The following is a 26215-nucleotide window of genomic DNA, read 5'->3' as shown; positions in this document are numbered from 1 at the left end:
GGAGTTGTCTGTCTTCTGCTGGTTTTTCTGCAGGGGAACTCCAACAACATAGGCACTGTGGACATCTCGGTGGGCTTTGTGGGGCTGGAGAGCTACGTGGAGGCCCCCGCCGTCTTCCTGACGGCCCTCAGTACGTACGCCGGGCCCCTGCTCTGGGCCTGCCACCTGGTCTGCTACCTCAGCTCTGACGGGGACAGGTCAGTCAGACCCTCAACCCTTCACTCTCAGCATTTCATCACCTCACTCACTCACTCACTCACTCACTCATTGGCCTCACTAAGATGTATTGGTTAATTAATCCAAGTCCAACCCCAGAGGATTATGGTCAAAATACAGCTCTGAGGTTGACTACTGTACCATAGGGGAATGGATGACTACTCACCTCATATTTAATCCTGCATTGTGAATCATTCTAGTTTGAAGACTTGTATTAAAGATCCTGCATGTTCCCTGGGGTGTATCTGGGACCTCCAGGCAAGCTCAATCAAACAAAAATATATCATATTTAAATGCTTTCCTCTGGGGAATTTTCTCTATCAAAAGTTGCTGAAATAAAGCAGTTGTTCAAGACGAATGGAATTTGAATTTACTTACAATTACAGTACCTAATGGAGTTGAAATTGAATTGACCCCAACCATAACCATAAACGAGGGAGAGAGAAAGAGAGAAAGAGAGAGAGAGAGAGAGAGAGAGAGAGATGAAGAGGTCGAGGGAGGGAAAGGTGCACTGTGCTGAGATTGGGGTGTGTAATTATTTGGACAGGACACCATGACCTTGACTTAAGTGTCAATTCATCACAGAGTGAAAACAGTGATGCTCCTGGATTATGATTAGAAAAACATACATACAGTATAGCAACATAGTCATCATCAAAGATGCTGCAGATTGCTTTGATCCTGGAATATTTTTACCACATATTAACGAAGGACTCTTAATTGATTGTCTCATTATTTCATCCAAACCCCTTTCCAGCAGATGCTAGACACCTACAGCACTATTCAAAGAGGAGAGCATGAAAAGTGAGGGATGGTACATGAGGAAGTGAGGGATGGTACATGAGGAAGTGTGTTCCGCCATGCTGCAAGGCACACACATTTCAACATGGGTTTCTGCTGTGGAAAAACCACTCCCAGACATGGGACACACACGCACACATACTGTACTAACATACAGTACACATGCTCACACACACATACTCACACACACACATACACACACACACACACACACACACACACACACTGAGGCACTGATCAAAGCAGAGGCATCTGGTCTCAGATGTAGCTCTCTCTCTCTCTCTTTTTTTTCTTTTTCTAGCGCTCCCTTTCCCTCTGTGCCTCTGCAGCCCTCTGGGAGCTCAGGCTGGCTTGAGGAAGGCCCTGCTAGCAGACTACTCTGCCGTGCCTGTGTGCCGTTCACTGCCTGTGGTATTTGGCTCAATATTACAAAGTATGATTGAAAGTTATGACTCATCAGCTCCTTAGTGTGACAAAAACTGGTGTTTTGTCATCATCCAGTTGAACCAATACAGCTGGCCGCAGGGTCAAGGGGTTCATTACCTACCACTTTGCCCCCCCCCCCCCAACTTCACATCCTCTAGACTCGAGCGAATCAGCATTCTTCATCCCACATCCTCTCTCTCTCCCCCCACACTCCGCTCACCCCTCCACCAGCATGGCCTCAGAGTGCAGCTAGAGATGCCCAGTGATAGATGAGGCTCTAAAGTAGTCTGACACCAAGCAGCTCATTTAGAATGCAGCCCTGCTTCATCAGCAGGCCTTCCACTGACCAAATACTGGGAATTGACTGTGATCAATAACTCCTGCTCCAGCCCAGTCCCTTAGGAGGCAGACAAAGGAGAGAGTTCTTACTTAAAAGTATGTGTGCGTGTTCGCGCCCTCGTTAACGTGGTGCAACAGATGTGTGTGGAGCCAACTATGGAGACGGCCTACAGTCATGCCGGAAAGTCTGTACACCTCTTTCACCTTCTCCACATTTGTAGCAGACTTATTCTACATTAGATTGAGTTCATGTTTTATCTCAAAATTCGACACGAAATAGCCCATAATGACAAAGTGAAAACAGGTTTTTAGACATTTGTGCTCATTTATTAAAAATCAAAATGTAAAAGATCATACTGTACACAAGTCTGCACACCCTTTGATATGACACCCATAAGTGAGTTGAGGTGCATTTTCTTTCCACTGATACTGCTTGAGATGTTTCTACAACGTAATTGGAGTTACCTGTGGTAAATTCAATTGATTGGACATGATTGGAGATTGCCAAAACATGCCTATATGAGGTCCCACAGTTGACAGTGCATGTCAGAGCAAACTCCAAGCCGTGGGGTCTAAGGAATTATCTGCAGACCTTAGAAGCAGGATTGTGTAAAGGCATAGATCTTGAGAACGGTACGGACACATTTCTGCAGCTTTACAGGTCCCAAAGAGCACAGTGGCCACCATCATTCGTAAATGGAAGAAGTTTGGAACCACCAAGACTCTTCCTACACCTGGCCGCCCGGTCAAACCAAGCAATCGGGGAAAACTTGTCCAAGGAGGTGAGCAGGAGGCGAGGGTCACTCTGCTCCAGCGTATCCTTGTGGGGATGGGAGAAACTTCCAGAAGATCAACCATCCAGGCAGAACTCCACCAATCAGGTCTTTAGAGTGGCCAGACGGAAGCCACCCCTTAGTAAAAGGCACATGACAGCCTGCTTGGAGTTTGCCAAAAGGCACCTAGAGGACTTTCAAACCATGAGAATCAAGATTCTCTGGTCTGATGAAACCAAAATTGAACTTTTTGGCCTGAATACCAAGCATCACGTCTGGAGGAAACCAGGCACCGCTCATCACTGGGCTAATACCATCCCTACAGTGAAGCATGGCGGTGGCAGCATCATGATGTCTTCAAGCATGAGCATCATGATGTTTTATGTAGATTATCTAGCCTCCAAGCTGCGTCAGAAAATTGGCTTCCTGTACAGAAACCGTTCTAGCTTTCCTATGTTCAGTAGGAAACTAATTGTTCAAGCTGTTTTTCTATCAATATTATGTTATGGTGACACTATCTATAGACATGCTTCTGTGACAACCTTGAAACCCTTGGACTCTGTTTACCACCCCGCCTTAAGATTTACGGGTGATAGATATGACTCTCACCACTGTGTTCTTTATCAAGGTGGGCTGGCCATCTCTTTCTCTAACTACTACTTGTATATTTTTTTTTAATTTTCAAAGCCATTATTAGTAAACTTCCACCTTACATCTCGTCTCTGTTGGACTGGAGCCTTGGCACCTACCAGACCTGATCTAATGATCAGCTTGTTCTCCGAGTTCCTCGAGTGCATTCTGAACATGGAAGGATTGCTTTTTTCCATGATGCTCCTTATACTTGGAATACCTTACAACAGACTCTAAAGCCTGAGGTCCTTCCTTCAGTCATGGAGTTCAAGTCCATGACTCTAGACCAGGGGTTCCCAACCGTTCTCCCCCAGAGCCCCCCTAACTTACACCTGATGGAATTTGCCCCCCACCCCCCCAATTTTTTTTTTGCTGTGAACGTCCAGGTTGTGTGTGCATGTGCACAAATTCCATCAAGTGTAAGTTAGGGTTCAAAGAAGCGCTTCGCAAGTGTAGCAGTATTATTACATAACATAATTACATAATGTTGACACAATTCATAGTCTCTGATTAATTTCTTGAATTTATATGTTATTGTAGTACAAGGCTTTTTGACCCTTCATCAGATATGATCATGTATTTTGTAAATATTGCTGTGACATGTCAATAACATGATTCTTTGCCTAGCTAATATTAAGGCCTCACTGCGGGCCAGGCCAGTTGGCGCGCCAGGCCACCGGGAAAATTCCCGGTGCTCCCGATGGCCAGTCCGCCCCTGGTAAAGGGTGTGGATACAGTACATATGTATATGTGATATTTAAATGTTTTAATTTTAATACATTTGCAAAGATTTCCCCAAAACTTTTTTCACTTCGTCATTATGGGGTATTGTGTGTAGATTGAAGAGAAAAAATGAATTTAATCAATTTTGGAATAAGGCTGTAACATATCAAAATGTGGAAAAAATGAAGGGGTGTGCAGACTTTCTGGCTTGACTGTAATACAACCACTGTGCAGTTCCGCGTCAGAAACCATAATATTAATATCACTGGAGCAATCTTTATTAGAATTGCAAATGACGTGGATTTGCTATTTGTTGTGAGCATGTGAGTGGTCCAGATGCATAATGTATCAACCAAAATATCTTCTGCCTGCAGCAAAAATAGTTGTTCTTATGGATGCCCTCAAAAAACAGTCTCCCAATCCCTTGCCCAGCTGAATGTACTGTATTCAACCATGAATACTAATCCTTGTTTACTAGTGCAGCTAAAATAGAAGAAGCAGTCTGTGCGATAAACACGGCATTTTACTCAACAAGTGATGCCAGTTACAGACACGAGCGCCTATACTAGAACCTGTCTGAGGAAGCCTTCGCCACCCGGGTCCAGCCTATCAGAACCTCTCGTGTCTGTCTGGGAGATCCTACCCCGGCGATGAGAGATTACCTGGCTACCAGAGATGAATCTAGATGAACCTGGGACTGTGAACAGCCTTAGCCAGGCTTCTCAATGAGTCACACACTGCCTTCTACAGACCTGGAGGGAACTGTGTGTGTGTGTGTGCGTGCAAGGCGGGCAGTGGGGGGGGGGGTTTGTGTGTGCGTCCGTACACATGGGTGTGCACATGCTTGTATGTTTATGTGTACCGTAAACATGTGCTTGTTTCTGTGTCTCTCCATGGGAGAACTAGGGTGAGGTCTGGATGTGCACAGTCCTGGGGAAGGAAGTAGAGCTTGTCTGGTGACGGGTCCCTCAGAGACGGCCGTCCTCTGGACCCGGCGTGCTGTGTGATGACAGTAGCCGTACGGCGCCGGGGGCCACAGAGCAGACGGGCCCCTGGTTTGTGTTCTTTCTTTTCGTCACCTCTCTCTGTCCTCTAACCCTCCCACCTGTGGCTCGTCATTGTTTCAAACACTCTCCCCCTTTCTCTATCTCATCCCTCTCTTTCTTTGTAGTCTCTCTTCCTACTCTGTCTTCTGTTTCCCCTGTCACCTTATGCTGCCCACTCCTCTCCTCTCCTCTCTTGTGCTCATGAGTTTATCCTGCTCCCTCTCTCTTTCACCCTCCTCCCCCACTGCACACCTCTCTATCTCTAACCCTTTCTCTCGTCTTCCTTCTGTTCTGTTTCACCCCCCCTTCTTCAATTCAATTCAGTTCAAAGAGCTTTAGGGGCACGGGAAACATGTTTACATTGCCAAAGCAAACATCACAAAAATTACAAAAATGTTAAAGTATAAATGTGAATACAAATAGGTAAAGTGAGTGAATAAGTCCTGGATGTCCTTTTCCTGTCACAACAGCTCACAAATCTTGCTGCTGTTTTTGTGCATTGCTGTATTTCACTCAGCAGATATGGGCGTTTTTTGTCATTAGTCATGATTACCTCCGCCCCAATGACAGCGCAGGGCGAGAGGTAATGTTTTTGGTGGGTGTGTTTGTGCGTGCTTGTGTTTGTTAGCAGGATTACTTAAACTACTGGACCAATTTTCACAAAACTCGGGGTGTAGCATGGTTCAACTTAGAACCCAATAAATTTTGGATCAGATCCGACGCACAGGTCAGGTCCACGGGCCGCCCAAACACGTCCGGCCATTCACCTCCATTCATTTTTTGAACCAGGATTACGCAAAAACTACCAAACTGATTTATTATGAAACTCGGTGGAGGGGTGTGTTATGGGCCACCTTAGAACCCATTATATTTTGGAGCAGATCTGAATCATGGGCCGCATCCACAAATGAAAACAAAACTTAGAACAAAGCCAGCTCCCTATGTGGGGGTGCTAGAGAGACAGGGTTTGGACTGGGGTACGCGGGGGGGGAGAGCCCGGAGTGCACCGCACTGCCCCCTGCCAGTTGTGAGCCGGCCAAATACAGCCACCCATTCACCTCCAGTCATTTTTACCTCCGCCTCAGCAAATCACAGGGTGGATCCACAAGCTGCCCAAACACAGTCCGGATGTGGACTAGGATTACGCAAGAACTACCAGACTGCTTTTCATGAAACCTGGTGGACGGGTGTAGCATGGGCCAATTTAGAACCCATTCAATTTTGGCATGCACAAAGCCACAACATGCATTCATGGGCAGAGGTCTGTGCTCTCTGAGCACCATTTCTAGTTTTCAAAATCTGTTTGTAGTCTGTGGGAAGCATGAAGTCTGGGTACAGTTGGCAGGTTATAAAGTGCAACTCGGTTTCCACCTCTTTTTGTGTGCAGCAGACGCAGTCTGTCTCTAGGGAGCCGGCTGTGCTCACAGAATCTGTACAAAGAACTTCCTTAGTTTTGGGTCAGTCAGTGCTCAGGAGTTCTGCCACTGTGCATTCTCTGTTTTGCATTCCAATTTTCTCTCCCCTCTCTCTTTGTCTCCCTCTCTCTCCCCCACCCGCCCCCTCCACTCTCCCTCTCTCCAGGAGCTGGGTGGCGGTGGGTCACGGCTGCTACTGTCTGGCCGTCCTGCGCTCTGTGCCGGCAGTGGCCTATGTGGTCCTGGTGACGGCCCTGCGCTACCACCTGTTCATCTGGAGCGTCTTCTCCCCCAAGCTGCTGTACGAGTCCCTCCACACGCTGCTCACCGCCGCCGTCTGCCTCTTCTTCACCATCATGGAGCCCAGCCGCACCCCCGGCAGAGCCTAGAGGGCCTGCCTGCCCGCCAGGCTGACTGCTGAGCAGCTAGACCGGGACGAGACGCATCCAGCCTGGAGTCTGCGGGAGAAGATGAGCAGGTCCTCCTGATGGAAGATGAGCAGGTCCCCCTGGGTCCTGGAAGGAACTTCTAGCAGCTCCCCTGGATGTCCAGGGTGTACCCCTGAGGACTAGCTGTGAATGATTTCTCCCTTGCACTAAAGCGGTGCAGTATGACTCTGGGGGTTGGGAGAAGCCATAAGAATCTTTCATCTCAGGTGGATTGTGATATTTTCTCGGGGGAGATTGTCAGGTACATACAGTGTACCTGGAATAGTTTCCTTTGGCTTTTGTTTTGTTTTGTCTTATTTATTTTTACTCTCTTCTGATTTTCTTTGTAATTGGTGGTGGTGTTGTGCTAACCTCTACCTCTGCAGTGCTACCCCTACCCTTCTCCTATGTTATATTTTTAATTACTTTGATGGAATTGTTGTTTATTTACACAGGAACTTTTGAATATATATTTTTTAAATGGTAAGGAAAGTTAATTATTAATACACTTTCTACTGGGAATAGACTCACTGGATAAAGTTCAGAGTTCAGAAACTGGCTGTCAATTGTTTAATCCATCTTAATGCATTCTTGAAATTTTTCTATGTTATAGCCTAGATTTTTTTTCTTTTGTTAAAGTCTTATGTCAATAGCTGAAATTGTTATGAACTCATTCTGTTTGCTCGTGGCTTGTACTGTACTGAAGATGGAAAGGTTATTTATTAGGATTGGGACTGTGCTAAGAACATTAGATATGAGAAATGTGCCATTCAGTCAAGGGTTCAGGAATGTTTATGTACAAGATACAGGGACCATGCAGGCTGGCGGAGATGCTTCCATTAAAGTGATGGAAAAAGAGGAGGATGCACTCAGCTAATAAAATGTTGACGGATGATGACAAGTATTGTAAAGAGTGAAACTCCAGATATACATCTCTAGATATATTGTAAGGACTCCTTTACCCAAATAAATTATTTAAAAAAAGACAGGTTTCGATTGCATTTCACTCTATATAAACTTGAATATGAAGTGTGAATAATCAGCAGTAGTTTTTAATGATAGAAAGTCAATTGAGCACATGGCGTTCTTTTACTGTTGGCTTTCGTGGCACAATACTTACAGGAAGCAGCTGCCTCAGTTAGAATTGCAGCTGCAGAATTACCTTACATACACTACCATACCCTAGATCCATATTGGCCTCTGAGGCTGAGAATACTGTAACTGTAGACCCCCCCCAGGCCCCAGGAGCTGGTCACCCTGCTAAGGGGCAACTGGACGACATCCAAACAGTTTCTAGTGTCTGGGAAGAGACGAGAAGGAGCTCTCTCCTTAAATGCAGAGACTGCATGAGGTATCGATTCAGGTGCTGCTCGTTTGCAGCTGCCGAGCTTATCGGTGTTTCCCCTCAGTCTCTGCTGCGTCTCTCTGTTTAAACCTTTTCTACAGGTGGCCGACACACTCCCCCGAGACTGTCTTCAGGATATCCGTAGGTAAACACTGATGCCAGGGACCTAATACAAACCCAGCCTGGAGATGCTTGCTGCTCTGTGTCTTTGTGGAGGGGGCGGTGTGTTCTGCTCTGCGCGGCTCCTGCAGGTGTCACCACTCTGATCACGATGCACGGCTGCAGCCACACCCAGACATTGAGAGGCAGAGAGTGCGGGTGGCAGCACGATGCCTTACCCATTTAACAACATCTCTGTGAGAGGAAAATCCATAGGCTGGGACAGGGGTCCAGATACATACATAAGCAGTAGTTAGTTGGCTAAACAACATGCCAAATGCACAATGTATCAGAGACACCCTCTGAATATCTCTGTAACAGCTTTTCTCCTCTGTTTGACCAAGAGCCTTTGGCAGAGTTGAGCTTTCCGGTTGGCCTTTCATCGTTCTGCCTTTATTGTGGCCTCCCGCAGCTCACGGCCGCTGCAGAGGTGAGGGAAGCAGGAAGAAACTGGAAAGGTGGGGGGTCTGCAGAGTCCGCATTGTTCTTCTAACCCCTCCCTCCCCGCACAACACTCTGAGACAGCATGTGGAGGGAAAGAGAGAGAGTGTGTGTGTGCCCTCTGATGTATTCCAGACTGACAGTTGACATTCCTCTGCATCTGAGAGGGTAAATAACCAGGGGGGCTGTGCACATATGACTAGCATTTCCCAAACTCAGTAATTCATATCAGATAAACAGGGCTGCAAAAAGATGCCCTCATAATAAGCTGAATGCACAGCTTACATCATGCTCCATATCCCAGCGTTGAGACCTCCTTACGCTGTGTCTGGGGACTCAGAGGCTTTTCATCTCTCCAAGATGACTGTTGACATTCTGATACAGTAACAGAGATAAAATGAGCAGTAAAAAAAACCCACATCAAACAGTCTGGAAATAGGGCGGATGTTCCAGTCTGTGGTAGGCTAGATGTTCTTTACTGTGGTCTGCTCGGAGGCGGCATTGGGACTGTAAAGACCAACGAGCCGAACAAGCTGATGAGGAAGGCCAGCTCTGTCGTGGGGCAACAACTGGACACTGAGGTCTGTGGTGGAGAGGAAGATGAGGGACAAACTGAAGATCATCCTGGACAACCCCTCTCATCCCCTCTATGACTGTGGCAGATGAGGGCTCATCCCTCCCAGGGGCAAAACAGAGCGGCTCAGGAGTGCCTTTGTGCCAGCCGCCATAAGACTGGACAACAGTGCATGAACCCCCCACCCCTATCACTTGTCACTTTAACTAGTTTTATAGTTATCTATAGTTTTAGTGTTAGTTCCTTCATATGCGTCGCTTGTTTATTGTTATTGTATGTATGTGATATTTGACTCTTGATTCTTGATCTTATTCTGCTGCTGTAATGCCCCCTCCCCGCCCCCCGCAGATTAATAAAGTATTTCTTATCTTATCTTAGCTGCAGGCACATATCCACCACGGCCAGTGCTGCATTGGAAAATACAATGCGAGAACAAAATGATCCGTGGCTAGGAAGTTGTGAAATTGCATTGTTTTGTTGTTGAAAATGAGCCTGTGTACCCGGACCCCCGTTCCCCTGCAGGCTGTTATCTGAGAGCTCATAGTCATCCTGTAAACTCATCCGGTCACCCAGCAACACCGGCGGCGAGCTCATCTCTACCCCATCCAGAGCGGAGAGCGTTACGGCGAGGTTACCACGACCTCCCGGGCTCCTGTTGACTGACAAACGCAGCTGCATGTGTCGGAGGTCAGCAGAAAATAAGGCTGTGGGGATGCATGAGGAAGAGAGCGTGTTCGGGTTGATTTCCTCCCCTGCTGAAGGCTGGTGAAGGCTAGGTCGTGTTCCCGGTGCCCTGGCTCTCACTTCCCCAGCCTGCTCGCTCCACTAAACCTAATCCCAGCACATCCGCCCATACACTGTACTAGAATAGAGCATGAAATTGCAGTTGATTTCCTGTCAGTGCTGTTAGACAGGCACATCGCTTGGTCTGAGAAATAAGGAGACCTGATTCTACACCGGCTGGGTTTGGGGCTTCACAGTAACTTTGATGGGTTATTTGCATTTGCAGTTTGAGTATTCAATACCTTATAGCCTACTATGAATAGCCTATTCAAGTTAATGACAGTAGACTGGGTCTCTGATACACTGCTTGAAATTATAACAGAGAAATTGAAATATTACCCCCACATATTGCAAGAGAACTTCTCACAGAATGAAAACAATGCCATAGAACTTCATGATAAACAAATCACCCATAGCATTCTCAACTTCATATTTAATATATGGCATTCCTCTGTGCTTGACAACATTTAGATTTATTCCCATTATAACCCTGAGTTCCCATGCATAAGTCATGAACTCTGATACATTCTGAGTAGTTACTAGTCATTCACTGATAAGCCAGAAAGCCCGGGAACAGCATCAGGCAAGTCGCAAGTAGAAATGTGAATATACCCAGACAGCCATACGCCTTTAGTCAGAAGCTACCCTACGGTGCAAAACCTGTATGCAAACTAGATGAGGTAATGGGAGCCCCGACGCATTGTGGGTTTAACAAAGAACAGCTCTGGATACGCCTGGTCTCCTCCAACTATTGTGCTTCTGGCTCAGAGATAAGGAGGGACAGCTTTAACCTTTCAATTGAGGCAGCCTGACAGACATCATTCTCATGCAAAACAAAACCATTTTGGAAAGTTGACACTTTCCAAGGGGGCAGTCAACACATTTCCCCAGGCTGATTTCACCCCGCTGCACAGGGACCCCCTCAGACAGACAGCAGCTCAAAAACTCGCCTCGAAATTCATTCAATCCTGTCAGTCTTGTCTCGGTAGCATCACAGCCTGACGGCGTTGAATTTATACACACATCAATTCAGGAGATTAGTACTGACAACATGCCGATTTCTTAGACGGCACATTTGTTTTCTGTGGTTTGTGCGTAGCTGGGAGGGGATTCTGGGGAATCAGCAAGAGCCCCTCCTGACTCTTGGCTTTATGCCTTAGAATTGTGAATCACCAGACTGCTAATATGCTGTGTGTGCCACCTGCATCTGTAAATACCGTAGCATCAGTTCACCAGGCTCCTTCATGGTTGCAGACCAAATGTCATGGGCTGCGATAACAAAATTACACAGGGCATGTCTTCAGAGTGATCAGGGGCCTCATGCATAAAACCTGAGGATTCACATCAAAAGGTTGCATAGCCTACGCAATGCAGAAAGAGCGTAAGCACAAAAATATAATTATAACAGTGCGCATGCATGTCCCATGCCAGTTTCCCATTATAAATCACAATCAACTGTGGCGTGCACAGCATTTTGCCTATATATCTATGACCACCCCTAGTTAGAGTAAGTTAGGAGTTCTGAGTGGTCAGGAAGAATAGGAGAAAGCCTATGATTTATGTTTACTTTGCTTTATATTGAAATCCAACAGACTCTTATTGTAGCCTATATCATTGTCTATTACTGGGTTTAGTTAGTAATGTGTGTAACGCTATACCTCCATGGTGTAACGCCCCTAATGAATATTCATCCATAGCCTACTGACTGCATGATGAAAATGGCGACAGATCCCGACAAAAAGGCTAAAGAAAGAAATTTCACCCAATGTGAGCTTGTAGCAAGAGTGTGAGGCATTGGTCTCGTAAACCAATCATAGGCTCAATCCCCATCCGCTCCACTGTGATATGAAACTGTGCACTCATATCTACCTGACTGGATCACCCGGCATCAGTTTAAATGTAATTTGTTCATCTGTTCACCTTATTATTTATGAGAATACATTTCATTACATGCAAGCATTGTTTCATAATTACATATGTTTAACCAATTACATATGATTCCTGATTACTTATTTTATTGTTCGGGGTTCTTTTGCAAAAACATATCTCCGCCTATCTATTATCCAAAATATTTTTTTGTGATTTGATATATTATGTGAGAGGTAGTCTGCCAATTTATTTTACACAATGGTATGAATTTCAGTGTTTCTCGAGTTTCATCCTTCTGTCATTGGAGTCACAGTTTCTCATTTGTCCAGAAATGTGTGTACTCATGAGTCAGAGTTTGCATGGAGGACCGCACATTGTCCTGTCAAGTTTATTTTTTATAAATTACGAAGGTTGCATAGAAAGTGGCGTACGCATTCTTCTGTGTGTGCACACCATTTATAAATGAGGCCCCAGGTCTGAGTAGAGGATGACATACTGCTGCTTTAAGACAAGGCTAAGCAGAGTCAGGTCATTGGCTCTCAGGATAATTAAAGTTAGGCAGGCAGGATTTAGGATGTCATCAGGAAGCATAAAACAGGCATGATGCAGATAAGAGCGTACAGTATGTCCTTATCAGACTAGAACAGGACATGATCCAGACCAGACAGTCCTTATCAGACTAGAACAGGACATGATCCAGACCAGACAGTCCTTATCAGACTAGAACAGGACATGATCCAGACCAGACAGTCCTTTTCAGACTAGAACAGGACATGATCCAGACCAGACAGTCCTTATCAGACTAGAACAGGACATGATCCAGACCAGACAGTCCTTATCAGACTAGAACAGGACATGATCCAGACCAGACAGTCCTTATCAAACTAGAACAGGACATGATCCAGACCAGACAGTCCTTATCAGACTAGAACAGGACATGATCCAGACCAGACAGTCCTTATCAGACTAGAACAGGACATGATCCAGACCAGACAGTCCTTTTCAGACTAGAACAGGACATGATCCAGACCAGACAGTCCTTATCAGACTAGAACAGGACATGATCCAGACCAGACAGTCCTTATCAGACTAGAACAGGACATGATCCAGACCCGTGAGGATGTCCAAACTAGCCCTGGTAATGTGTTGGCTCCATAAGCTCCTCTGGTTACCCCCATCCTAACACTGGTGGCTGAAACCAATTAGACCAAGGTGAGGCTCTTCTGACGACCACTTACCGTGGTCGCCGCACTTGATCCGTTTCAGATTAAATCGAATTTAAAGGTGACTTTGTCATGGTGCCTTTGTGTGGCGCACAGAACTGTAATGACCAAGGATAATGAGGGACTAGTGCGTCTTGGGAAATAGCCAAGTTCCTAAATTAAGCTACAATATCCTGGGATAGTTTTTGATTGCTCTATGCCCATAGTGTATGCTGATATCTACCTCTTAGAAGACTGCACTTCTTTGCTTTTGTCTTTATCAAAAGGAGAACCTGGCAAAGGTCTTGTTCATAAGACACCAAACCTCCAGTCCTTATGCACACATTCATCATCCTCCTCCAGCAGTGGTATTATGGAGGATGGTCACAGAGGAGCAGATGCTTATCAGCGCGAGAGCTACATTTCCTCTACATAATCAACAACTCACAGCCAATCTTCCATGTCAGAGTATTTGCTAGAGCCTGACGACAGCCTGTCTCCTGAGTCCTGACACCCCCTTACTTGCTCTCAGAGGGGACATACCTGCCTGTGTGACATGCTGTCGCCTAGCAACCTATTGTCTTGTTCTGAAGATGACAGCTACAGTATGTAAGGGCCCAGCTCATCAGCCCCTAAAGACAGCATCCCTCTCTCGAGTTTGGAGGAAAGGTTCCTTTATTGCAAATTTGCTCTCCCAATTGTCTTTTCTTTGTTCTTTGCTCACTTCTGGCAGGAAGTGAATGGTGATGATAGGAACTGTCCCTGACCAGCAAACTGAGGACAAGAGTATTAGCTGACATGTAGTCCCATCCTCACACTACAGGCGGAAACCTGTATACTCTGGCGAAGGAACAGGTAGAGGAGCTGTTGCAGTATTTCTGATGTAATACTGTATGTCAAATTGAATACCAGTGTCAGGTGCTTCCTCGGCTACATGTCTGTTCAGAAGAAGACAAATCTAGGGAGCAGTTTATTTGTGCAATAGCTGATTTATTAACTTGTCTATGAGTTGCAAAAAGGGTTTTAACGGCAATGATCAAACATGTCATGCCAGGTGTTGTGAGATGAGAGACAAAGAAAAGCAAGGCTAATGGCTTGGAAGCTCACAGCAAAGTAATGAAGTCTGCGTGGTAATGGACAGGCCCACTGTTGGCTTTCAGAAGCTGCTGGAACACCTCCAACAGCAACTATTCCTGGCAGCTCTGAACACACAAATGGATCTGTGTTTAATGAAAGGCTTTTAGGGGGTATTGATTTTTTTTTCTAAGTGTGGCCTGAATTTTTTACCCTTGGAGTAGCCTATATTTGACCCAGGACAGAGTGATGTGGAACCATGAGGCATTAACAGGTGTGACTTAAGGGTGCTACAATCGATTGGTCAGCAATCAGAATTGGACGATATTCAGTATAAATACCGTATGAGATCAGGGAATTCCGAAAATGCTTCTAGTAACTGATTACGAAAAACGATCGATGAGGCAAAAGAAGTGAGACAATTCTCAGCGTTGGTGTCATTGTTGCACTTTTTAACACTTTTTAACCAGGATGGCTGAACTGTATGTCAATGTAAAATGTAGACCTATAATTCCGCTATCAGCCGCTATAATAAAACAAAAAGTAGGCTATATTTAGCGAACTGGCTTCCTTGATTGGTATTGTGTTCCATAGCTTTGGGGCATAATGACAAAGCTCCTGATCTCCCGATCTCTGACTGTTGGGATCTTCTAGTAAACTAGCAGTGGATAATCACAGTGTTCTTGAAGGCATGTAGTTGACAAGGGAATTAGCAATGTAGTTCGGTCTTCGCCCATTAAGGCCTTTGATAATCAAGTTTTAAACCATTATTAGAAGCCACCAAGTGCCAGAGTTTACAGCTGTTTCTTTCTCCAGGCAGCGCCGTGCTGGTCTGTGGGAACCAGGCCAGGTCAAGCCTGGCTTATGTGCGTGGCTGGTTTCTGTTCAGGACTGGTAGGATGGGAGCTAGTCATGCCACTGAAATAGCTGTGATTTGAAATGACATGAAATGATGTCTGATAAATTAACATAAAGTCATCCCTACCGGGAACCCCGGTCTCCTGGGTGGGAGTCCAATGCTCTCACCACTACTCTACTTGTGCGATGGAGATCGGCGGGTGGGTTTTGGTGTCCTTCTTCCAGTCCCTAGTGTGGGTTGGGGTTAGAATGTGTTGGGGTTGGGACAGGATCTGATCTATAAGGCAAGGGGTAAAGGTTGGAGTGAAAGGATGAACATGTGGAGGTTTTGGGTATAGTCCCCTAAAATCACCCCCACCGGGTCTTGAACCCCAGTCTCCTGGGTGGGAGTCCAGTGCTCTCACCACTACTCTACTTGTGCAGTGGAGATCTGTGAGTGGATTTTGGTGTGCTTCTTGATTTCGGTGTGCTGGGACTACTGTCCCTTGGGACTACTGTCCCAAAAGAGAAACACAGGCCAACATTGTCCGGAGGGAGGGAGAGATAACAGGACGAACGCTCTACTAGGTGCACTGGCTTACAGTCACGCACACAAAGGGATAGGCGGGGCCAAGGAAAAGACTAGTGCACAGGTGCCGTGGGCCACAGAGCCAAGACAACACGACTGCGCCTGTGCTGTGGCCTGACAGGGAGTATGTTCAAAATGTTTAATGCGCTGAGTGAGCAATTTTCATTGGAATGAATGGGCACATTTTCAATGCTGCATCCAGTTCTTTTAATATCCATGCTTACATGGGGAAAGAAACATTGGTAAACTCCAGCTCTTAGTGGCTTCTAAAGAAAAATGGCCAGGGCCAAATGACTGAAATCTTGATCTTTCAAAGAGTAGCCTAGTTTTTAAATTAACCCAGCAAATTATTTGTTTCTTTTCCCAGCTGTACATTCCCCATGTCTATAGGGAAAAGTAGTTTTAGTAGTAGACCAAATGCGTCACATCACTTGCAATACCGAGCTCCGTCAATGTGCTCAAATTGCTTCACTGTCCAGAGCTCTTCCTGGGGGCTTGGTGTGAGCCCTCACCAAACAGTTCACCATGGAGCCTGGACGATGACAGAAGTTTCAGCAAAGGCAGATTGAAGACAGCCTCATCACTGTAAGTATTGTAAGAACACTTGATCTCTTCCTATATTTAAGGCATAGACTACTGCACATGCAAAAAAAAAAGAGAAACAAATGATGATATTCTAAGCGTTTTTCCCAAGGGTTCAGCAAATATTCCTTAGTACTATGGGCTTCAAAGTAATGACGTGCTGTTGTTAATCAATGTGTTAATCATCTCTCTCTGCAGATCTGTGTTCCCAGTCTCGTACAGTACCTTCAGGTTACCTTGAACCACTGTCCTCTCACAACTCTCCTTGTGATAATGACCAATCATTCATCTCAATCTCTGCTGTGTAATCAACCCATGGATCCCTGGGAATTAATCATTTGGATTTGCAAGTCAGCGATTTCTACTCTGAGAGGACAGTGCTGTAGGCAGTGTCATTAAACTAACGCAGCTTTTCTATCTAAAAGACCATCCAAAGAAAAAAATAACTTAAGATGAATATCTAGAATATTTACCTTTCACCTTAACAGGTCTAAGCTACTTCCTGTAAATTAGCCAAAATACTGTATGAGCTGTAATTCAGGGGCGACAGACAAGAGAAGACACAGAAAGCACTACGATTAACTAATGTACTTTAAAAAGCATCATGATGAACTAATGTACTTTAAAAAGCATTATGATGAACTACAGTAATGTACCTTACAAAGCACTATGGTGAACTAATGTACTTTAAAAAGCACCATGATGAAACTAATGTACTTTAAAAAGCACCATGATGAACTAATGCACTTTAAAAGGCACTTAGAAATACAGTAGAGAGGTGCAGACACTGTCCGTCTGAAATCAGAATGAAGGGTCAGGGACTACATTTGTCAGGCTACAGTATCATTAGTCTTGCGAGACCAGACTTCTGAACAGATGTAGCCGAAATCTCCTCTTCCAAAAGTCTGGAGACATCTCCGTTGAAAATTGTTGCTTGAACGGCACAGAAAACTGACGCTAACAATCAGAACCACTCCCTAATCTCCAATAGGGTGAAGGATCCGTCCCTGGAAATTATGTCCTCCAACAAACTGGAGTGGAGAATAAAATAAAAACATAAAGACGTTGGATTGCAATGCACGTTTTTTTCAATTTCTCAAATGATTTCCTCCCACGTTTAGTAATAAAATCTGGACGAATGTCTTCAGGCTCTAGTCGAGTGCAGCGTTTAGAGACTGACTCGCAGGCAGACAAAAAATTATTCATATCATCATGACCGTTCAATAATGCAGTAGTCTGTCCATCAGTAGTCTGTTCATCTACTCTCCTTTTCACCTTTTTCACTGGCAAATAACTATCTTACTACCGTTTTACATCTCATTACATGATTCTGCCTGCGCTGCTTCGCACTACAGTATGCACACGCACGCACACACACACAATCTGTCTCTTTTCCCCTGCAGTAAACTCTGTGACATCTAATCCCAGGCCCACCACAGCTACCTCAAAGGCCAAAAGGAGAGGAAGAGCCCAGCCAAGAGTGAGCCATCAGCAGCCATGAAGACATTACTTCACCCACCCTCCTCCAGCCCCACCCCAATGACCACAGGGGGAGGGGCTTCTCAGTCATTGAGTATCCGAACATGCCATCCCTGTCTAGTAATCCCAGATGTAGGATGGAGTAAGCAGTTTCAACAGCTCTATTAACAGTCAGCACTGGGACACTTTGTCTGAGACGGTTAATGTCTCCCTATTGCATGTACTATACGTACTGTATATCTAAAGCTGTGGAAGACACTCCTATAGGTATGCATTTTATAGGCTACATGCAAATTGCAATAAACTTGAACCTGGGGTTTGCTGCTCTACTGCCCCTCCTCTGATAGTGTTATGACTATAATAATGTCAAAACACTGCATAGAAAGAAGGCAGGCAAACAGCAGGCATAAGAACATTTTGTTATAAAAGTAATTTGTCAAGTACTACTCTGTACACCTGTCTCACTCTAAATTACTCTCTCACACCCTGCAGTGTGTTCTGGAAGTGAAATGACATCTTTTTGACTGCAAATGTATGATTCTGATGATGGTTTGTAGATCAGCTGTCAAACTAAGCTTGCTGTCTCCAAACGTTTGCCCATGTGAGCAGAGGTTTGAATGAGGAGAGAGGGGCTGTTTCTAGAGAAAGGACCAACCGCCTCAACAGTTATCATATCATTAAATTAGTAGTAAAGGGAAAATGCATGTTTAGCCCTGTTTTAAGGTTACTTATGATCATATGCAATGGTTCAGATCAAAACGTTGACAAAACTAGCACTTTTGAGAAAGTCTGATAATTTCTCTACCACCGTTTTGGTCATACAATGGATGTGGGTGGGCACCTTGAAAAATCATTCAAAAAACATGTTAAACTCTCAATTTCAAAGTGAAGTGGACTGTAAAATACCACCTGCGGGAGGACTTGGGTTGAAGGTGGGCATACAGGTGGTTTATGCTGAGTGATATTTCTGGTCGTTTATATTTAGGTTTAGGGTTAGAAACACTGGTCTACTCTGTAGACTATAGACTTTCAACATCAGGTGAGAGTAAATACACTTTTATTAATATGGCAAAGGAACAATAAACAACAACAAACTATTTGAGGATATAGTGTGTTTACAGTCTGAATTCAAAACACAAATGCTTTGATATCTTAAATATTATGGTAGCATCTCCAAATAGGCTATAGGCCTTGGCGTTTGCCAGATACCTTTGACTATTGTAGTCGCCTGAGGAGAGAAAGATAAGCGATACAATATGCTAGCCTAGTTTATTGGCAGCATAATTTGTTCGGCATACTGCCAATGGAATAGGCGGCAAGACTTGCTGAGAAATTAGGCTAAGCAGAGCTCACAGCGATGCTAATGTTATGAATGAAATACAATTTCAGTGAAAATATCCATGGTTTGTCTCACCAGACGTGGGGCTCTCTAAGATAAAGGCCAGTGATTGTCACTGCAGAATTTGGTACCTTCGTGGGACTAATAGCCTGTACCGCTTAGATGTGTTGTTAGGCTATTTGTTGCTTTCTTCTCCGGGGAAAATGTCTTCATACGCGGGCGGTAGTTCATTCGGGAGCGGGTAAGAAAAGGGATAGGAAAGGTTTAGTTCGGGATCCGTGGGCGAATAACCCGGGAGCTCCACTGACGGGTGCCCTCCGCATTGTACTTCCACTCCCGCCTCATCAAACACATGAAAAACACCCAAGTTGATATAGGAAACCGGTTGGAATTCTGCTGACGAAAAGTCCTGCTCCTCATTGAAAATGATAGCCCCTGCACTCGGCCTCTGAGATTGCCTACGTCTGTAAAACTCCGCTGCCTTGTATTTTTTGATTATCACCAAGTTCATAAGCCCGAGGAGGCATTCCAAAGTGCTAAGAATGGTCGATATAACCAAGCCTCTCTGATAATCCTTCAGCTGCTCGCAGATAGGTTTTAAATCCATAGAGTCCAGGCAATAGTGTGAATATTTCCGCTCCACTAAAGACACAGTGTCCCCGTCCACCACGGCGCCGGAAAAGGCTGTGAGAACTCCCAACAAGAACACCAGGATACCGAGGAGGAATAAATTCCGACAGCCGGGTTTCCCTTTGCAACAAAGCAGCGCAAAGCCCAGGAGCGCCTGCCCGAGTCCCACAAGTATACCCGAGTAAAATGCTCCGGCCGCAGTTCCTAGATGGAAATGCACCTTTACCCTGGTGCCCATTGCGATGCATTTGAATCCGACAACAACTTCGCTCACGGCACAGACGAAGAGGAGGGTGCTGGAGATGATGGTACACAGTCCTTTCCCACTCAACTTCATTATATTCCTCCTCTACCTCTCCCGGTCCCTCTTCTTCCTTCATCCTCCCTTGTCCTCCTCGGCTGCCCCTCTCGAAGCACTGTCTGACTGTGACATGGTACGCCGGCGACTGCTACTGAAAACGAGAATCTCCAGTGCTGCGCGTTCTCGCTTCCCCGCTGCTTCAGGAATGGATGAATTATTAATAGAAAAAAATGATTGTTTCTGCAGTACCGACCCCCGAAATCCAACTCAAAGGCAAAGAACAACCTCATGACCCCCGCACCCCATCCACACTGTTATTCCAACACTCGTCCCAAAAACTCCGTGGTCTTCCCATGTCGCGTGATGGTGTTCATTCAGCATGCTGGTGGGCTGCAGGGGGCCTGAACTATTAGGGGGCCGCGGGGACTTGGGAGAGCATCGTTTAAGTATTAGGTTTATTAGCCTTAGACTGGACTGATTTAGTATTGCACTGATTTCTACTTCGCTTGGCCACTGTCTCTATCATGTGAGCATGTTCCTTTGGCATTAGAGATAATCAGATGGCATACTACAGTAGTAGGGCTTTCGAAAATTTCCAAACTGAGCCCATATTATAGTTTTAGTGAAGCGCATTTGCCACCGTCCAAAGTAGCCTACCATGCGCTGTCCGTGGTGCTGAAAACAATGTCAGGCTCTGCCGTAGGAGGAAATTCGTTTGGAGCTCGCTAGATAATATCATGAGAAGTTGTTTCTGGATGCAGCAAAGTATGTTTCAACATAGCCTTATCTTATTGGATGTTCGTTATTTTGGATTGAACGCCTCACTTCCACACTGAAGGGTCCGGACTGACACCTGTGGCTCCCCTGTCTACATGATGACTAATAACGGAGACATCGATCCAGCTAAGGGCATTAGCACAAGATTGTTCCAGTGACACAAGCCAAAACACCACTTAGACAAATATACGACGTGCGACCGAAAAGTCCCCGGCTTGTGTCAGCCACGCTCATGCCTCTATTTGAATTGAAAAAAACAATGATATCCCTTTGTCGCCCTATATCTCACGCCTATTCTGGTATAATATTGTTCACCTCACTCAATCGGTGCTTCGGTGACAGGCTGTTTTGTAGAGTGTCGCAGGGGTAGCTTGTCACAGTTGTGGCACTTTTCTCTACCAACTCCCAAAACTCAACATTTTTATTACAATAAAGAAAGTACACTCTCAAAACATTTGTATTACAGAATCTGCAGAGAAATTACCCATTGTCCCCCTCAAAGTAGCCCCCCCCCCAGAGTTAATGCACTTCTGCATTCGCTTTTGCCACCCACGGAAGCACTTAGCAAAGTCCTCCTCTTTGAGACCCCTTAGTTCCCCACTCATGGTGGCTTTGATCTCTTCCACGGAGGTGGGTGGCAAAAGCGAATGCACAAGTGCATTAACTCTGGGTGGGACTACTTTGAGGGTGACAATGTGTCATTTCTCTGCAGATTCTGTAATAAAAATGTTTTGAGAGTGTACTTTCTTTATTGTAATAAAATTGTTGAGTTTTGGGCGTTGGTAGAGAAAAGTGCCACAACTGTGACAAGCTACCCCTGCGACACTCTACAAAACAGCCTGTCACAGAAGCACCGATTGAGTGAGGTGAACAATATTATACCAGAATAGTCGTGAGATATAGGGCAACAAAGGGATATCATTGTTTTTTTCAAATTCAAATAGAGGCATGAGCGTGGCTGACACAATCCGGGGACTTTTCAGTCGCACCTCGTATATGTGTATGGCATGACAGACAGTGCTTCATCTCATCTGTCTTAACTAATCTCATATAGTTTCATTCATCTCAGATGTTAAATGGGAGAGAATTATGATAATGCAGTTACAACCTCCAGCAGAGCCAGCCCCTCTAATGATGAAACAAGTACATTTGAGGCACCCATCAAACAAATTGAAGTACAAAAGAAAGACTCTGGGTTTAGAATAATCATGTAATTAGGTTTTTTTTTCTGGCACAAAAACATGATAGCCTACAGCAATAATGAATATGGTTACATAAAATTTTGCAAAAAGCTATATCCACGTTACCATAACGTGTGTTCTCCATACAGTACAATATACGGATGCTCCATGTAGACTACTGCCCAAACTGAATACAACCAAAAGGACGATTCTTGGGTCTATCTTTATACAGTGCAGTCTAAAAGCCAACACTGACAGTGTAGGGACCACTAACTGACATTAACATCCAGTCTACCTCACCATTGGTTATCAATTAAATATACAATATAACAGTTGAAGTTGGGTGGAGAGCAGGCTGTGGGTCCTTGCTACACCCATGTGGAGAAACTGATTGGCTGAGAGCGGAGTGGGTGTTTGTCTGTGGAGTGGTTCCTCAGCTGCAGCAGGCCTCTTCCTGTCCCGGGGCTGAGGCTGGGGCCGAGGCTGTTGGGCCAGGGGCTCCCCCAGGGCCTCCCCCTGATCCATATTTACTCTCCAGGGAACGGCCAACATACCTCCAGTACTCCCGCCGGATGGTGTCCTTCTCCAGGGCCAGGAGCTCACAGAGCTGGGGGGAAGGGTAGACAGGACGGTATAGGAAGGTAAGTGAAGGGTGGAGAGTAGAGCTGACAGAGAGGGTAGAGTGTGCAAAGCTGAAGTCAGAAGATGTGGGAGAACTCTCACCTCCAGGGCCTGGCTAAGGTGCTCCTCCTGGTCGCTGGGCATGTTCTCCAGAGCGTCTTCATAGCTGTCTACCAGGAAGGCCAGGAGATAGGGCGAGCAGTGTGTCTCCTTCAGCTCAAGGATCTGGTCCAGCAGACCAGGGTGTGATGCCAGGCCGCGGTCCTGCAGGATCCTGGTGGAAGAGCAGGAGGAGGACGGGGATTGTACTTAGATTCACCTTTTAGTCATTTAGCTTTTATCCAAAGCGACTTCAAAAAAAGTACATTTGTCTTAGAGTAAAGTGAACTAGCTGTATATCCCAGTCATCGTAAATAAAACCTTCGATCATAACAGATGCCCCCACCAGTCGCAGTGGTAGAGAAAGGAAGAGGACACTTTTTTTTCTTCTTTTATACGTAGACCAAAAGTTGAAGTAACATTGGTAACCAGAGTGTTATGAGGTGGAGAGATGCCACCTATAGTCACAGGACATGCCACATAGTCACGATTTCCAGTCTCACCCTCAGTATAAAACAAGGCGAGTGCTGACATCTGCTGGTGTATGCTAGAAACTGCAAGGTGAGTGTCCATCAAATATCTTCCCAATCCCACTGTACTGTATATCTGCTTCACTTTTGGAAACGTTCGATTTCAGATCTACCCATGTCACAGTCATATCAACAAGTCGCTTATAGTACTTGTAGTACTTACCCTTTCAAATAGTTCCATGCACTTTCATTGTGCGGTGCCTTCTTGATCTGTTTCAGACAGTACCTTGAGCCGAAGAACAACAAGGTTACATGCCATGGTTGATTGATGAAGCCAAATCAAACCAATGAAATAACATCAGCAGAAATGTATAATTAAGCCGTAAACAGTGTGTTCTTTCTGGATGGTAAGTTACACCGCCTACATCTTAATTATGGACTTATGGACAGAGCTCGAAACAATAATCAGTCTTTCAGTAAGTCTTTATTTAGATTGAAGCCTGCGGTATACTTGCTTTTAACTACACGTACGAATACAAAAGATGGCGACCATGCGTCTCCTGCGGTTCTCTGTGCAGGACCTCAGAAATTAACGCACCGCAAAATGTGTGTGGGTGTCTGTAGGGATAAATGAATGAACTTACTGAACTTCTCTGTGCAGTATGGGTGGGTCAGAGTAGCCCGTCGTGAGGGACATTACAAAGTGCCTCTGATTCCAGGCAGAGTTGTTCCTCACATCCTCCTCCAGCAGCTGCTCCACATACTCCAGCTCACCGTCCCATAGTTTATACTCCTGGAAATGAGCCAACACAGTACTGATCCACGATCCCACAAGCAGCTTCACGGCTCATTCACTGGAGAACCTACAACCTTTATATAGGCTAATGTTAATAATGCTGAATACAAGTTAAACGAAGCCATACTGGTAGAGGTTCGTACCTGGATGACCCACTGTCTGTGCTGCCATGCGTGGTAGTTCTTGGCGTCCTGGTTCAGAATCTCTGCAATGAACTCCAGCTCCTCTGATGGGTCGTTCAGCCATTCTACCACCATGCGTCTATGATGCCTAAGATATACAGTAGTAGTTGGTGGAGAGTCCCTCAGTTACAGAACTATGTATATCCCATCCACAAGTTGTGAGAATAGTTTTCAGGACTGCACAATCTAATGCAGTACTACATATGTAATTACAGTGGCAGTAAGGCAAGAGTCGAATAGACCATAGTGTTCTAATAAACTATTGGCCTGGCAGAGCTCACCAGACTTGGTAGTTTTTGGGTTGGTCCTCGATGATGGCGGTGATGTAGTTCATCTCCTCCCTCAGGTCCTTGTTCAGGGCCTGTAGTAGGACTCGGCGGTAGTGCCTGTAGCATTCACATTCACAAACAGAGCTAACAAGTCTCCTATCACTTGCACTCCATTTCAAGGATTTTAAACAAGGTTTTTAAAGATGAGCTAGGAAAGTCAAGTCAAGTCTGGTGTCACTTACCATACAGTGTAGTTTGCTGCGTTGAGTTCAATAGCTTCTGCTGTCAGAGAAAAAGCCCTGTTGCTTTTCTCATCATTCTTCAGTACTGCTCGGAAATAGTCATATACATCTGTAACTGTGAGAAACAAGAAACATGTTAACGGTGCTGGAATGAGATATTCCTGCTACATACTAGTCTGGGGCCTGTCTCGTTCGGTGTTGTTTCGCCGGTCTAGAGCGGAAGCGCGATGACGCATTGCATTATCATCCAGTCTGGACCGGAAGACGAACAGTTGTTGTAATGTTTTTACTGTAGGCTGCACATGGTGAAGTTTCGAGTAGATAACATTCGCGATGGCATCACCAGGCATAACACCGACGAAAATTGTAAAATAAGATGCAGGGAGAACTACCGGTTAAGGAAAAATAAAGCAAGCGGATGTTGGAGGCGGGCTCTACAGGCTCGAGCCGGATGATGGGGCGGGCTCTACAGGCTCGAGACGGATGATGGGGCGGGCTCTACAGGCTCGAGCCGGATGATGGGGCGGGCTCTACAGGCTCGAGCCGGATGATGGGGCGGGCTCTACAGGCTCGAGCCGGATGATGGGGCGGGCTCTACAGGCTCGAGCCGGATGATGGGGTGGGCTCTACAGGCTCGAGCCGGATGATGGAGGCGGGCTCTACAGGCTCGAGCCGGATGATGGGGCGGGCTCTACAGGCTCGAGCCGGATGATGGGGCGGGCTCTACAGGCTCGAGCCGGATGATGGGGTGGGCTCTACAGGCTCGAGCCGGATGATGGAGGCGGGCTCTACAGGCTCGAGCCGGATGATGGGGCGGGCTCTACAGGCTCGAGCCGGATGATGGAGGCGGGCTCTACAGGCTCGAGCCGGATGATGGGGTGGGCTCTACAGGCTCGAGCCAGATGATGGGGCGGGCTTAAGGCAGTGACGTAAATAGACACCAAGCTCTCCTCCCCGAAGAGAGACTGGGGACGCGAGGCTACTACATCCCTTTCTTTTGAATATAAAGGTGACATACACGTACACACAAGGGCCGGGTTTCCCGAACGAGTTAAGAAGCACTTAACTCCAAAGTACTTCTTAACTCCCATACAAAGGGCTGCTTAAGAAGGTTCTTTATCGGGAAACCCGGCCCATGTGGTAAGAAGCTTAGCACACACACAGGGGAATATCCAATTAAACTCAGTCATCGTAGGGACACTTACATTTGTCAGAGTATGCAATCTTCACAACAGGATTGGGTCCATCGTCTTGTGGAACAGGTTCTAGATCAGCCCACTCTTTCCGGTCTCTGATATAAAAGGACATCATACAATAAAGTATCACACGAAAGAAAGCCTTGCTTTTACATTTTACTGTAGCTGCTTTAGCTATGGGGCTAGCACGTAGCTAGCAAACTAGACAGCCAGTTACCTGTAAAAAACATATCGAAACGGGTCGTAGTCGGCTTCATTCTCCCCGTCCACTTCCACCTCACCCCCATTATCCTCTTGAAATTGTGAAGGTTCACTATAATTGTCCTCAAGACCTGACATCTTTAGCTAGCTGGTATAGTACAGTACGTTAGCTACATTCAC

At 45.7% G+C, this 26215-nt stretch overlaps 3 protein-coding genes across 3 annotated transcripts in view; 1 reads left to right on the top strand and 2 right to left on the bottom strand.

Moving 5' to 3' along the window:
* The window catches only part of pigg (phosphatidylinositol glycan anchor biosynthesis class G (EMM blood group)), a 75030-nt gene extending 67314 nt beyond the window's left edge, over nt 1-7716 (top strand). The window contains exons 12-13 of the mRNA XM_084449228.1: nt 34-197; nt 6536-7716. Of these exons, the coding sequence (XP_084305354.1) occupies nt 34-197; nt 6536-6758 (387 nt within the window). The 3' untranslated portion in view covers nt 6759-7716. The remainder of the gene's footprint in view (nt 1-33; nt 198-6535) is intronic.
* An 11529-nt stretch (nt 7717-19245) lies between these two features.
* Nucleotides 19246-20037, bottom strand: tmem271 (transmembrane protein 271; the record flags this gene model as incomplete). The annotated part of the gene is made up of 1 exon (XM_084448360.1): nt 19246-20037. One exon carries the CDS (start codon nt 20035-20037, stop codon nt 19246-19248), a length of 792 nt encoding a protein of 263 aa, XP_084304486.1.
* Nucleotides 20038-22358: 2321 nt separating this feature from the next.
* On the bottom strand, nt 22359-26173 carry fnta (farnesyltransferase, CAAX box, subunit alpha; the record flags this gene model as incomplete). The annotated part of the gene is made up of 9 exons (XM_084449132.1): nt 22359-22566; nt 22683-22854; nt 23373-23435; nt 23794-23942; nt 24089-24215; nt 24409-24513; nt 24639-24753; nt 25844-25929; nt 26052-26173. The coding sequence occupies 9 exons, from the start codon at nt 26171-26173 to the stop codon at nt 22393-22395; spliced, it is 1113 nt and encodes a 370-aa protein (XP_084305258.1). The 3' UTR covers nt 22359-22392.
* Between the last annotated feature and the right edge of the window lie 42 nt (nt 26174-26215).

Source organism: Borostomias antarcticus, assembly GCF_949987555.1.
Source record: "Borostomias antarcticus genome assembly, chromosome: 14".
NCBI classification, from domain to species: Eukaryota; Metazoa; Chordata; class Actinopteri; order Stomiiformes; family Stomiidae; genus Borostomias; species Borostomias antarcticus.
This window is presented reverse-complemented; position numbering and strand designations above follow the sequence as displayed.